The sequence below is a fragment of the Cherax quadricarinatus genome, chromosome 58 (genome assembly GCF_038502225.1).
Source record: "Cherax quadricarinatus isolate ZL_2023a chromosome 58, ASM3850222v1, whole genome shotgun sequence".
NCBI lineage: Eukaryota > Metazoa > Arthropoda > Malacostraca > Decapoda > Parastacidae > Cherax > Cherax quadricarinatus.
The window spans coordinates 11,177,958-11,193,440 of NC_091349.1; the positions used below are offsets into that span (position 1 = coordinate 11,177,958).

Here is a 15,483-nt window from a genome sequence, read left to right on the forward strand (position 1 = left end):
ACTTTCTCCCGTGCATGACTGAGGCGCCAGTTTTCGCGGGCTCCCGCACCACCACCAGTCACGTAAGAGCCGCTGAAGTGATTGGCTGATCGACAGTGACGTATATTTGGCCAAGTGACGTCACGATTACTGACTGGCTGCTGGGTCTTGGCGCTCGAACCCGTGACGTCATAGGTTACCTCTAGACTAATTGGCTGCTGCTTCCCGCCAACTTTGTATTTGGCTGTGTCCAGGACATTTTGATGAGATCTTGATCCAAGGATTTGGAGCACCCCCCCAATAAAAGCAATTATATGTAGAAATACTCCAGAAATGTGAAAATATTTTATATATATATTCTGAATCTCAATGTACATACACCGAGTATATATACATGTATATATATAAACATTTCAAGTGTATATATACACTTGACCCACGCGTGGTTAAGTTTTGAAACTCATTAATCATTTAGGGGGCTGAGTGATGTGGCTTTGCGCTTCCTAGAGCGGATTTCACACATTGGCGCCAAGAACGCGAGTTAATGGCGCCAACTGAGCGCACATGCTGTGCCGTGGCATTTACGGTAAAGCGCTAAACCCGTAGGAGGGTCCATACAGTGCCTGGGGAATGGAAGTCACTACTGGAAATAGTGGTTCAGATTCCTTGGATCAAGATCCTGCCCGTCAAGGTGATATTAAAGGCCACTTCCAGAATATATAAACTAACGACCACTTACCTAAGTGATAAAGTGTAAAAGGTACAATTATAATTGACCACATGCAAGTGGTATTGTGATGCCATACTAAATTACCACTTAATTGGTGGTGACAAATTACAAGACCATAAACGACCACTTATAAGTGACATTAGTGAAGTGGCAAGTTACAACCATAAACGATAAAGTGGTAAAACGACATACGTTACTACCCACCACTTACAATTTGTAGACAATTTACCATTTAGTGCTAGTGACAACTTATATAAGTGGTACATGACAATTTACAACCACTTAAGTGGTGACATTAAAAGTTACTTACCATATTTTGCAGTATTACTATTTCAGATATACACACACTTTATATTACCATGTAAAAACAATGTAAATGACAAGTAATTTAGGAGAAATATGGGAAAAATTCTTACCTGAGGAGCGCGCGCCCTCACGTCATCTCCCGCGCATGACTTGAGGCAAGTTTACTTGTGCGGGCTCCGCACCACCACTGTGACGTAGTAGTCTCTGTGCGCTTTGATTGGCTCGTCAAGTGACGTCACGACTGCTGATTGGCTGCATAGGTTAAATCTAGGCTGTAATTGGCTTCTGTTTTCCGCCAACTTAGTAACTCTCGTTTTCATTGGCTGTGGCCAGAGCGGTGACATGCATACACCTGGCAGGTGATGGGCTCTTGATCCAAGGATTTGGAGCAATCTCTCCTAATAAAAATAAATATATTAATGTAGAAATAGCCTAGAATAAGGAAATATTTTATATGATTAATATCTTAATGGTCCTAGCATGTATTGTAAACACTGGCGCTAATTTATCGGCGCACATTACTGCGCCACTATAAGAAGTGTTACAGGGGCGTTACTCTAAACCACTTAAGTGATAGTGACAACTTACCACTTACTAGTGACATAAGTTAAACTTTCCTCTTGTATGTGGTAAAGTGACAAGTTACATCTCACAAGTGGTGGTGACAATTTACACTAAACGACCTCTTGTTAATGTTTCAACCCATCATAAACCAGCACTTATAAGTGGTAGTGACGTAATAAATGGTGACAAGTGCAAGTTACATAAGTGACCATATAATATAGCACTTACCATATAAAGTTAGCTTCTGAACTTAGTTTCAACAAATTTATTGGAACAAAAATCAATAATTGCACAATTACTTTAAGGTATATATACTGTTTATGACCATGCAAAAGCATTAGTTAATGAAAACAACCAATAATTTGGGCGATATAAAAGAAAAATGCTTACCAAAGGAGCGAGCACCCTCATATTCTCCCGCGCATGACTGAGGCGCAAGTTTACGGGGACTTATGCACCACCAGACTGTGACGTAGGAGCCTCTGAGCACTTTCATTGGCTGATCAACCATGATGTATACATCCTCAACAGTGACGTCACAACTCTTGATTGGCTACTGGGTCTTGGCCGTCGAGTCTGTGACGTCATAGGTTAAATCGTGGCTTTAATTGGCTGCTGCTTCCCGCCAACCTAGCAATTTTCGTTTTGTTTAGCAGTGGCTCTTGATCCAAGGATTCAGAGCAACATTTGCCTAATTAAAAATGAATGTATATATTCGTAGTGTACTTTAATCCCTTATTTGAGTTATAAGGAATTCTCCCCCTCAGCGCGAACTTGGAAAAGACCCGGGCGGGGTATTCGGCGAATAAGAAGAAAAAAAAAAGACATTCCTACAAGGAATTATGGTCATTTAAAACACCTAGGGTGACGTCACCACCCGCGGCAGGTCTGCTCACCTGTCGTCAATTTTCATTTTTTTTCCGTTTTTTTTTCCGGTGGCCTGGTGGCTAAAGCTCCCGCTTCACACACGGAGGGCCCGGGTTCGATTCCCGGCGGGTGGAAACATTTCGACACGTTTCTTTACACCTGTTGTCCTGTTCACCTAGCAGAAAATAGGTACCTGGGTGTTAGTCGACTGGTGTGGGTCGCATCCTGGGGGACAAGGTTAAGGACCCAATGGAAATAAGTTAGACAGTCCTCGATGACGCACTGACTTTCTTGGGTTATCCTGGGTGGCTAACCCTCCGGGGTTAAAAATCCGATCGAAATCTTATCTTATCTTAAGATAATAACTGACGATTTAGCATCATAATACAGTGGGTGGGACTTACACGTAGACTTACAGCCAATCAGGAACCTCCTGGCAACATCTTGCTGACGTCATGGAAAATTTCAGTCTCGTGATGGCCGGGGAATATGCTTCAATATAACGCTATTATAGCTTCTACGGCTTATTTATCTATCACAATTGATCTAATATGACATAAACAATATAAATAACAAAGAAATATGGTAAATACTCCAGAATGAATAATATATGGCATATTCCTAGAGCGTTCCCTCAGGAATATAAGATTCACATAGTCAGGGATGGCTTCCATTCTCCTTTCACCTCAGGGTCCTTATAATAAAGAAAACGGACATGGGTAACTATGATATACACTCGTAATGCTGAGAAAAAATGCTATTTTCTCGAAAAAAAAATCGGTGGTCCGGCTGTTTCGTGGATTATCTAGGAAGTAGGTTATTCACATATAAGTCTGTATTTTCGTTAATAATAGCAGGAATGCAATGAAATTCACAGAGAACATAAAGGAAAGACTGTTTTACAAGCTGGTGGTTAGCATTTTGAGTTATAATTTGTTTTTTATTTTTGTGAGGGCAAAAGTCAGATATTTGGCTGAATGTCAAAACCATACAAACTTTATTTTTTTTAAGAATGAAGAAATGATAAATTACAGTAAACTTAACCATCAGAAATACAATTTAGCATTGTTTTATGCGTAGATAATGCCAAAACAGCTTCTCCAAGTCCCATTACGAAAATACAGTTCAATATGTATGATTATTAGTAAACTTGGTCACATTACAATGGAAAGGTGCTTCTTTATGTACCAAAAAAATGAAAGAAATCGAACGAAAAATAAAGAAGTTCAGGCGCGAACGCAAGGGGGGATAGACCGTCGGGATTTGTACTCAGGAAGTTTAAGGAAAGGCAGACGAAAACCACCTTGGTATATAGTGGCAGGAACAGGGAGGGGGGGGGTGGATTTGAGGAGGGTCAAGGCCTCTCCACCACGGAACATATTAGTTTGTATGCCGGTTTCTGGTTTAGGGAGAAATGGAGGAGGGTTGGCGGGGGAGTGGGTGAGGGACGTTTTGGGGATGAGGGGTTTAATAGGGTTATAAGTGAGCAGGACAGTGACAGACTCGAGAGTAGTATTAGTTTAGAGGAGGTGGAGGAGGCAGTTTTTGGGCTGTGCCAGGGTAAAACCCCTGGGATAGATGGCATACCCAACTATTTTTATAGGTGTCATTGGGGGAGTGTACGGCATTGTCTGGTGGGGGTTTTGAATTGTATGTTAGCTAGTGGGAGGATGGGATAATCGCAAAGAACGGGTGTCACGGTTTTAGTGCCCAAAAAGGAATGCCGAGTTTTGAATGATTACCATGCGATTACGTTAATGTGCTCGGATTACAAGATTTTTGCTAAGATTTTAGGCAACAGAATGAGGAAAGTGTTGTGTTTAGTGTTACATAGGGGGCAGTTGGGTATTCTGCGAAGAAGGATGAGGGATAGACATGGTTTTATTAGGGATTTTCTAGAGGTTTAGATTGGGAGAATGCATATGATTGCGTGGACAGAGATTTCTTAGGGGTTTGCTTAGAGAGGTTGAGGTTTCGGGAGGGGGTAGTGAGGTGGATAAACACCCTGTATGCTGAGGCGGTGAGGGTACAGGTCAATGGGAGGTTGGGTGAAAGTGTACCAACGGAGAGAGGTTTAAGGCAGGGTTGCCCGCTATCGCAGCTGCTTTTTGCGTGTGTGCAGAATCATTTCTATGAGTCTGTTGAGCGGGTGATGGACGAACAGGAGATGGAGGGGGGTGCAAAGGGGGCATCGTTGGGTATGTGGATGATACTACTGTTTTGCTAAGGGGTAAGGAGGAGCTAAGGAGTGTGGGTAGAGTGATTCAGATGTTTGGTATGAATACCGGGATGCGAGTTAATACGGTGAAATCAAGGTTACTAGAGGTGGGTAATTAGATAGGGGGGGGGGCTTGGGGTTGGGGTTAGGATGAACAGTGGTTGATAGAATCAGGGTATGTGGAATATGGTATATGGAGGGGATGCAGGCCTGCAGAAGGGTAAATTCGGAATCTGTCACGGGTAAAGCATTAGGTAGACTGGGAGGTTTAAATGCGAGGGACCTAACTTTACATCAGAGGGTAGTGGTGGTAAATTCACTTGTCTATAGCAAGGTATGGGGGTGGCAGAGGTTTTTTCCTTAGAAGTACAGGACATTGTGGAAATGCAGAGGAGGGTGCTAAAGTTTGTGTGGGGATTTGGGAGGGCATGGTTAAGTAAAGAGGTAGTTATGAGGGATGTTCAAAGAGGGGGTTTAGGTTTGTTGCCTTTAGGACTGAGAGTAATGGCTATATATATCAAGCGGAGGTATATTAGGGAAGGGGGTGTGAGGGGAGCTAATGTAGGAAGAGTTATGGAGGAGGCACGTAAATGGTGGAGTGGTAAGGACCTGCGGATTTGTGAAGATATGTTAAGATTTTTATTGACAGTGCAACAGGTGGGTAACATCAAACTGAAAAGGTTGGTGAGAGTAGTGGGAGGTCAGGGAATTTTGCAAGGGGTAGCCGTGTATCCAACGTATGATTGGGGGGTTATATGGAAGGATTTTAGTAAGCTTAGGATACCAGCTAGGGTAAGAGAATTAGTGTACCATTTCATCATGGGGATTCTGGCCTCCAAGGAGGTGTTAAGACGTATGGGGTTGGTGGAAGAGGCTTTTTGTCAGTTTTGTGATGATGTTGAAATGGCATTTCATGTGGTCTTTTTTTTGTCCCTCCTTGGAAGGGGTGAGATCATGGATGGGTGGGGTTATCAGATTGTTGGGGGGGGGGACGTTTGCCGCTTTTAAGGGCTTTACTATTAGATGTAAGGGGAGTGCCTAGGGACGTGGGACGGGCTATAATGTATGTCATAATAGATTGTCTGGATATCTCATGGGGAATGAGGGAATTAAGGGGTGAGTTTGAGTTTAATATGTTTATTATGCACCCCATACCCATCCTGTGGGCGGTAGTCAAAAGATTACAGAGGACCATAACATTGTATCAATCGCATCTGCTAGAAAAATGACAGGATGGATAATGAGAACCTTCAAAACTAGGGAGGCCAAGCCCATGATGACACTCTTCAGGTCACTTGTTCTATCTAGGCTGGAATATTGCTGCACACTAACAGCACCTTTCAAGGCAGGTGAAATTGCCGACCTAGAAAATGTACAGAGAACTTTCACGGCGCGCATAACGGAGATAAAACACCTCAATTATTGGGAGCGCTTGAGGTTCCTAAACCTGTATTCCCTGGAACGCAGGAGGGAGAGATACATGATTATATACACCTGGAAAATCCTAGAGGGACTAGTACCGAACTTGCACACGAAAATCACCCACTACGAAAGCAAAAGACTTGGCAGACAATGCACCATCCCCCCAATGAAAAGCAGGGGTGTCACTAGCACGTTAAGAGACCATACAATAAGTGTCAGGGGCCCGAGACTGTTCAACTGCCTCCCAGCACACATAAGGGGGATTACCAACAGACCCCTGGCAGTCTTCAAGCTGGCACTGGACAAGCACCTAAAGTCAGTTCCGGATCAGCCGGGCTGTGGCTCGTATGTTGGTTTGCGTGCAGCCAGCAGCAACAGCCTGGTTGATCAGGCTCTGATCCACCAGGAGGCCTGGTCTCAGACCGGGCCGCGGGGGCGTTGACCCCCGGAACTCTCTCCAGGTAAACTCCAGGTACATAATGGGTCCAGGGACTGGGCCTCAAAGTTTTGATAGCTGAGCAAGTTACAGAGGTAATGAATTCACAATTTACAAAGGTAATGAACTCACAATTTACAAAGGTAATGAACTCCAGGTAGGTCTAGTCACAATCATGACAAGTTACAAAGGTATTTACAGATTACAGAGGTACACAATGGGTCCAGGGACCGGGCTCCAAAGTTTTGATGGCTGAACTAGGTACAAGGTAATGAACTCACAAGTTACAAAGGTAATGAACTCACAAGTTACAAAGGTAATGAATACTGTAAGAATGAACATTAAAATGGTATAAAATACCGACAGATTGTTAGGTAAGACACATATGCAACAGTTAGGTATCTTTATTTTGAAACGTTTCGCCTACACAGTAGGCTTCTTCAGTCGAGTACAGAAAAGTTGATAGAAGCAGAAGATACTTGAAGACGATGTAATCAGTCCATCACCCTTAAAGTTTTGAGGTGGTCAGTCCCTCAGTCTGGAGAAGAGCATTGTTCCGTTGTCTGAAACAATATGAAGTTGAAGTGACAGAATCGGGCCTTATATAGTGCCAGGAGGTGAGACGTAGGTTGATTTGGGAGGGCAGGTCCTTCTCAAACCCAGCCGTTCTCACTAGTAGAGGTTGTCGAAGTAGATGGTCTGTACCAAGATACCCTTGTGTTGCAGTGTCTGACAGAATGAACATTAAAATGGTATAAAATACCGACAGATTGTTAGGTAAGACACATATGCAACAGTTAGGTATCTTTATTTTGAAACGTTTCGCCTACACAGTAGGCTTCTTCAGTCGAGTACAGAAAAGTTGATAGAAGCAGAAGATACTTGAAGACGATGTAATCAGTCCATCACCCTTAAAGTTTTGAGGTGGTCAGTCCCTCAGTCTGGAGAAGAGCATTGTTCCGTTGTCTGAAACAATATGAAGTTGAAGTGACAGAATCGGGCCTTATATAGTGCCAGGAGGTGAGACGTAGGTTGATTTGGGAGGGCAGGTCCTTCTCAAACCCAGCCGTTCTCACTAGTAGAGGTTGTCGAAGTAGATGGTCTGTACCAAGATACCCTTGTGTTGCAGTGTCTGACAGAATGAACATTAAAATGGTATAAAATACCGACAGATTGTTAGGTAAGACACATATGCAACAGTTAGGTATCTTTATTTTGAAACGTTTCGCCTACACAGTAGGCTTCTAGAAGCCTACTGTGTAGGCGAAACGTTTCAAAATAAAGATACCTAACTGTTGCATATGTGTCTTACCTAACAATCTGTCGGTATTTTATACCATTTTAATGTTCATTCTGTCAGACACTGCAACACAAGGGTATCTTGGTACAGACCATCTACTTCGACAACCTCTACTAGTGAGAACGGCTGGGTTTGAGAAGGACCTGCCCTCCCAAATCAACCTACGTCTCACCTCCTGGCACTATATAAGGCCCGATTCTGTCACTTCAACTTCATATTGTTTCAGACAACGGAACAATGCTCTTCTCCAGACTGAGGGACTGACCACCTCAAAACTTTAAGGGTGATGGACTGATTACATCGTCTTCAAGTATCTTCTGCTTCTATCAACTTTTCTGTACTCGACTGAAGAAGCCTACTGTGTAGGCGAAACGTTTCAAAATAAAGATACCTAACTGTTGCATATGTGTCTTACCTAACAATCTGTCGGTATTTTATACCATTTTAATGTTCATTCTGTCAGACACTGCAACACAAGGGTATCTTGGTACAGACCATCTACTTCGACAACCTCTACTAGTGAGAACGGCTGGGTTTGAGAAGGACCTGCCCTCCCAAATCAACCTACGTCTCACCTCCTGGCACTATATAAGGCCCGATTCTGTCACTTCAACTTCATATTGTTTCAGACAACGGAACAATGCTCTTCTCCAGACTGAGGGACTGACCACCTCAAAACTTTAAGGGTGATGGACTGATTACATCGTCTTCAAGTATCTCCTGCTTCTATCAACTTTTCTGTACTCGACTGAAGAAGCCTACTGTGTAGGCTAAACGTTTCAAAATAAAGATACCTAACTGTTGCATATGTGTCTTACCTAACAATCTGTCGGTATTTTATACCATTTTAATGTTCATTCTGTCAGACACTGCAACACAAGGGTATCTTGGTACAGACCATCTACTTCGACAACCTCTACTAGTGAGAACGGCTGGGTTTGAGAAGGACCTGCCCTCCCAAATCAACCTACGTCTCACCTCCTGGCACTATATAAGGCCCGATTCTGTCACTTCAACTTCATATTGTTTCAGACAACGGAACAATGCTCTTCTCCAGACTGAGGGACTGACCACCTCAAAACTTTAAGGGTGATGGACTGATTACATCGTCTTCAAGTATCTTCTGCTTCTATCAACTTTTCTGTACTCGACTGTAGAAGCCTACTGTGTAGGCGAAACGTTTCAAAATAAAGATACCTAACTGTTGCATATGTGTCTTACCTAACAATCTGTCGGTATTTTATACCATTTTAATGTTCATTCTGTCAGACACTGCAACACAAGGGTATCTTGGTACAGACCATCTACTTCGACAACCTCTACTAGTGAGAACGGCTGGGTTTGAGAAGGACCTGCCCTCCCAAATCAACCTACGTCTCACCTCCTGGCACTATATAAGGCCCGATTCTGTCACTTCAACTTCATATTGTTTCAGACAACGGAACAATGCTCTTCTCCAGACTGAGGGACTGACCACCTCAAAACTTTAAGGGTGATGGACTGATTACATCGTCTTCAAGTATCTTCTGCTTCTATCAACTTTTCTGTACTCGACTGAAGAAGCCTACTGTGTAGGCGAAACGTTTCAAAATAAAGATACCTAACTGTTGCATATGTGTCTTACCTAACAAACTGTAAGAATGGTTACTTACGTTTATACATGGCTGCAATCATGAACAAATTTTAGAGTAATGAGCAATTCACACTTCCACACCCGGTCACAACTGTAGTGAGTTATTGGTGCAAATGTTGATTGCTGAGTCTAAGGGGTGATACGAGGATAAAAGCGTTGGCGGCTAGATTCTATAGAACAAAGTGTAGGAATATGCTGGTTTATGGGGCGTCCTGGGAAAAAAGTTTCCCGGAAGGTTATAGGAACCTCACTGTGGGTTCCCTTTATCAGGGTACCTGAGGATGGGCAAAGGGGTGGTCTCCTTCTGGGGGGATGTAAAGGGGGGTGGGGTTTTTTGTTTGACGCTGGATTTTTTGTGGTGTTTAAGAGGAAGGTAGTGGCAGTTTGGTATGGATGGTAAGCTCTGTTTCACGGGAATGTTTGTCACAGTGAGATATAAGAGTAGCTTACAAGGTTAACTTTTCTAAACCTAATGGTTATGTTCACTGTGCAAGAAATCTTCCTTGATAGCCAGGATACCGAGCCCTTAGGATCTCGGGTTTAAGTAATCAGATATGGTAAGTTGGTTTCAACAAATTTTTCTGAGGTACATTTGGGACCGGCAAGATACAGCGGCCCTTATACTTACTACTTGTCTTGTATTATGTTTAACTTTTATTGTTCGCTGGAGGTTCTGTGTGGTAATTCTTAAGAGTATGATAGGTCTCGGGTCTATACCATGTTTATTATGGGGTTTATACCTAAAATTTTTGTGGACAAGAGTTTCGGTTTATATACATGTGGGAGGTTTAATTTCTGTGTAGGGTTTGGTATTTAAACCCTTTTGATGTGCTGAGTTTTATAATGTTGTGAAAGCTTGTATTGGGGTTTATTTTATTTTATTATTGGATGTTACATGTATGTTGCTCTGTTTTCAGCACAAGAATGATTGTACTTGATGGTTTAACATAATAATAATATTAAAATACTGTTTTTCCATGGTTATTGTGTATAAGGAATCATACGTTCCTTCAGAATTCCTATTGGTTAGGCTATAATGTAACACAACTTTAGCCAATACTCTGTACCCTGTCATAGCGGGTATGTTCGGGTTTTGTGTCTGTTTTATAGTTGTTATGGTAGCTTTAGTATGGGTCTTTTACTTTACTGACATGATTTGTGTTGTATATATATTGTGTGTTAAAGGTGGTTATGGCTTTAGTCATGTGTTACAACTTTACCTTTAATAACCTTGTGATGTTGTGCATTGTATGTTGTTTATTGTTGTAATAGGTTATGACAAACACTCCTTTTTATTTTAACCCATGTAAAATTTTCTTTTGGTGTTTCTTTGGTCACATTTTGCGTGGCGGTACATATAAATGATTAATACTTAGTGAGTCTTATTTTAGCGTGTACTGTTTGATATAACAGGATGCTGTTATAATACTTGTTACTTCCAGGAGTAACCTGGTACTAGTAGCGTAAAAGATTGTTTTTTTTTGTATTCATGTACTCTAATTATGCATCATTTGTACTTTTGTAAGGTTTCTTAAATAAAATATAAAAAAAAATGTTTAATATGCACCCCATACCCATCTTGTGGGCGGTAGTCAAAAGATTAGAGGTACATAATTGGCCTAGGGACTGGACTCCAAAGTTTTGATAGCTGAGCAAGTTACAGAGGTAATGACGTGTTTACAGTAGGCAAAGTTAGTGTTTTTGTCTAAATTCTTTAGTAATATATCATAGTTAAAAAGTTCGGATCATCTGTTATATCTCAATTATATCAATGTTTACCCCTGACCACTTACCTGGAAGGTGTTTCGGGGGTCAACGCCCCTGCGGCCCGGTCCATGACCAGGTCTCGCGGTGGATTAGAGCCTCATCAACAAAATTATGTTCAGTTTCCCAAGCACCATTCTGGTTTTGGTTCCTAACTTCGACAAGATTCGCAGCAAGATATTCTGGACACTGCTTCTGAACAATTATATAGATTTAACTTCAGATGCCAATTTACTTTATTTGTAACATTCCGCATATCCAGTTATCGTAAGTCGTCCTGGCCTACATGCTCTTTTGGACCCAGGTTTAGGATGTATCTCTCAATAATTTTATCTTTCAGGTTTTATATTAGATCAGAGTACCATGAAGAATAAGAATAACCTATATGACTTTGTGTAAGAACCCGACTTAGTACTACGAGCCTCAGTAGGTGGACGCTGTCTACAGAGAAACTTTAATTATTCTGGCATTCGTTTGGTTTTTAATACGGCCCTGGTGGAGAGCATTTGATCAAATACCCAGAATTTTTGCATGATAGTACAATAAATCTTCATTTTTTTATTTAATAAATTTTAATAAAAACTCAGTTTTAAGGAGCTATAGGTATTGTTCATGACTTGGAATTTACCAAGATGATCTTAAAAAATACCAAGTGACTAGATGAGTTTAGTATGGTAGGATAGTAATGACCTTTCACAATTATAATCATGGGGAGCGCTAAACCCGTAGGATTATACAGCGTATGTGGGGAGGAAGAGATGGAAGGAATTCAGGTTCAATTCAGGGAACTGGAGCACAGATCCAATTCCCTAGATCAAGAGCCCCTCACCAGCGTCAAAGAACCTCCCTTAAGGGGACAATTATTAACAGGGGATGCAGCTCACCATTGTACTTCAGTGATGCTGACCCCAGGGTGAGGCTTTGAGTGGGGAGGTGCTTTGACATTATTCCAACAGTCCTCTAGCTGTCTTCAAGGAGCTGGACAGGCACCTGAAGTTAGTACCTGACCAGCCGGGATGTGGTTCATACGTTGGATTACGTGTGAACAGCATTAACAGCCTGGTTGATCAGGCCCTGATAGACCACGAGGCCTGGTCAAAGACTAGGCCTCCAGGGAGGTGGCCCTCGGAACGACCTCCAGGTAAGTGTATTCAGGTATACACAAATACAGTTACATAGATTATCATACACAGCAGCATATGTCTAGAGAACCTGGGATAACCCAAAAAAGTCAGAGTGACTTATTTCCATTGGGGTCCTAGTTAATGTATATGCACAAACAAAATTTAAAAAAAAAAAATATACATTACACAGTACAAATAGTTGAAAAGGTTATAGTATGCGCACCATCACTGTGAAAGTAGAACAATGGAGTTTCAGGTAACGGAGCGCAAGTTCTGTCATATCTTGTTACGTTCCTCACAATCTTTAATATGAAAGAAAGCTCTGTTATAGCTGAAGTGGCCAGTGTTCGAACACCCTCTCTCTACACGAGTTTGATGTGCAGATATCTTTTTGTATATTAATTGGCAACTTGTCCTTATAAATTAGTAATTTGTTGTTATTAAATTTGTATAAAGTTAGCTGCAGTGTTAATTTTTGAGAAGCAAGGTTACTAACAAATATGGCAGAAATTAAGACACTATGTGCAGGGTAAAACTTTATTTATAGACTACATCTTTCTCTAAACTGAGCTATATTAAACTCCCCATGAAGCTCTGTTTGTAAATAAAGATAACTCTGCCAGTAGTGTGTTTCTAGCACACAAAGTTTAGCTTTGAATATGAACCCGTCAAGGGAGGTTCCTTGAAGCTGGTGAAGGGCTCTTGATCTAGGGAACCGGATCTGTTCTCCGGTTCCCTGAATTGAGCCTGAATATCTTCCACCCCCACGTGCGCTTTATAATCCTACGGGTTTAGCACTCCCCATGATTATAATAATTATAATTTGAATATGAACATGAGATGGGGAAGTTGGTAGCCAGAGAGAGAGGTGAGGGTATCGGACACTGTGATATCAACATTAGACAACAAACATGGCGGCTGTGGCTGTTGAACGTCCTCCTGTAAGTTTTTTTTTTTTTTAAATATCTTAGTATTTTATCGGCCTATTATGACGATTTAAGGACAATTATTGACTATCTTGGCTTATATTTTATAAATGCTGCATACAATATTGAATTGGTTTTGGAATAAAGTAAGGAAATGTGTAACTACCTAATGGGTGTGACCCAATACAGGATGTGATGAAACTGACCAAATTTAGGTTAGGATTATTTTCAGGCTCATTCATAAAGAACAACCGAAATATACAAAAAGTAATATGGTCACGAGTTTGTATGTTCATGTTACTCTTTATAGAACTGTTCTACCTTATAATAATAATAATAATAATAATAATATCTTTATTTACTACAAGTACATGTACAAGGTATACAGTCCTAGCTGACAACAATGACATACTACTATATAGAAACTCCCTTGTTGTGCTCTGTATTTCGGGCAAATTAGGTCAGTGTCCCGGGATGCGACCCACACCAGTCCACTAACACCCAGGTACCCATTTTACTGATGGGGAACATAGACAACAGGTGGAAAGAAACACGTCCAATGTTTCTACTCTGGCTGGGAATCGAACCCAGGCCCTCGCCGTGTGAAGCGAGAGAGTTAGCCACCAGGCCACCAGAGCCTTTTATATACAACCTTCGGTTGTATATAAAAGATGGTATTAACCCCCAGAGGACTAATAACCAGGATAGCCCAAGAATGCCAAGTAAATCAAATAATTATTTATAAAAGCATTACAGACATAGGTGGCACATAGAGGAGGGTATACAAAGTAACATTTTTCAAACCTAGTATTATGTTCAGCATTTCAGGAAATGTGGGTAGAAAAACTCGGAACTCATCAAAGGTATATTATAGATATATTTCCTGTGGAGCCCTTAGGTCCTTCCACAGGATGCTACCAACAACAGCAAACTAACTCCTAGACATCTTGACTGTTAAGTGACAGGCACAGCATGTGTTTTTAGACTTTTCTTCCATCTTACTTTTCCTGGGATTGAGACCAGGTCCTTTCTGTTGTGAACCAAATGAGTTACGAGGTATATACTACGTCTCTCTGCCCTGGTCGTCATTATTGTATTCTGTATTTTTTAAGATTTTCCTCATGTACTGCCCCTCAAGGGAGGTTCCTTGATGCTGATGAGGGGCTTTTGATCTAGGGAATTGGATCTGTGCTCCAGTTCCCTGAATTGAGCCTGAATACCTTCCATCCCCCCTCCATGTGTGCTGTGTAATCCTACGGGTGTAGCACTCCCCTACGATTGTAATAATAATCCTCATATATTGGTTTGATAGGGTGACTGGATACCAAACCCATTATGTACATTAATTAATAATATAATTATTATTTTAGTCATTGAGCCACTGAATATATATTGTGTTTTGGGAAGGCTGAAGGCATTGAACTGGCAGCTAGTTGCTCTAGTGTAAACAGCTGTTGAACCAGCAGCCATTCAAGGTCACTATGTTGCTGTAAATGTTGAAGCCTTTTTTTTTTTCAATTTTCTTACGGTATATGTGGTTAAATAAAAAAATTTAGCCAATACTACTGTTGTCATTCAGAATAAGTAAGTGGTACTTTACTATGAATGCCACTCTCATCCTGTGGGTGGTAGTAAAAGAATTACAGAGGATCATAATGGGTCCAGGGACTGGTCCCCCACCAAACACATGGGTGGCTTGTATAGGGTAAGATACTACAGTGCTATACACACCATAAATTTCTTGCAATACTGTATATGGATCAAGGATTGTTGTTTTATAATGAAAATGTGGACACTTGCATGTGTATTTGGATGAAATAGTAATGGAATACATTGTAGTTAATTCTAGCTTATAAATATAAAACACTGTGACTCCTGGGATACTACAGTGTTCCATGTCTCAATTTATGTTGTGAATGTAGCCACTGTCTGTACTGTTGACCTGAAAATTTTGTTGGGGAATGTACATTCTGTCTCACAAACCTGTATTTTATGGAATTTTGCATAATTAAATTTTCTGCACTTGCAGGGATTTTCCTTACAGGATAGGTTTGCAACATTAAGTAGTGTGGCTCAGTTGAAATGTTTTCTGTCATACATGTGATTCACATACAGTACTGTATTGCCTTGGAGGCAAAGAGGGGAATGTATGAGAGTATAGTTTTACCAACGCTCTTACATGGGTGTGAAGCATGGGTAATGAATGTTGCAGCG

The 15,483-nt window shown here is 41.2% G+C and overlaps 1 protein-coding gene and 1 long non-coding RNA gene across 4 annotated transcripts in view; one reads left to right on the forward strand and one right to left on the reverse strand.

Annotated features, from left to right (window-relative positions):
• Nucleotides 1-13,031, reverse strand: part of LOC128698071 (uncharacterized) — a 50,881-nt gene extending 37,850 nt beyond the window's left edge. The window contains exons 1-3 of one of the 2 annotated variants that reach the window (XR_011393625.1): nt 12,567-13,031; nt 1,970-2,209; nt 1,126-1,413 (exon numbers count right to left, since the gene is read on the reverse strand). This is a non-coding gene — a long non-coding RNA (uncharacterized lncRNA). The remainder of the gene's footprint in view (nt 1-1,125; nt 1,414-1,969; nt 2,210-12,566) is intronic. The other variant, XR_011393624.1, reaches the window with a different exon arrangement.
• Nucleotides 13,032-13,132: 101 nt separating this feature from the next.
• The window catches only part of Septin2 (septin 2), a 28,813-nt gene continuing 26,462 nt past the window's right edge, over nt 13,133-15,483 (forward strand). The window contains exon 1 of one of the 2 annotated variants that reach the window (XM_053790158.2): nt 13,133-13,284. In XM_053790158.2, the coding sequence (XP_053646133.1) occupies nt 13,255-13,284 (30 nt within the window). In that variant the 5' untranslated portion in view covers nt 13,133-13,254. The remainder of the gene's footprint in view (nt 13,285-15,483) is intronic. The other variant, XM_070097601.1, reaches the window with a different exon arrangement.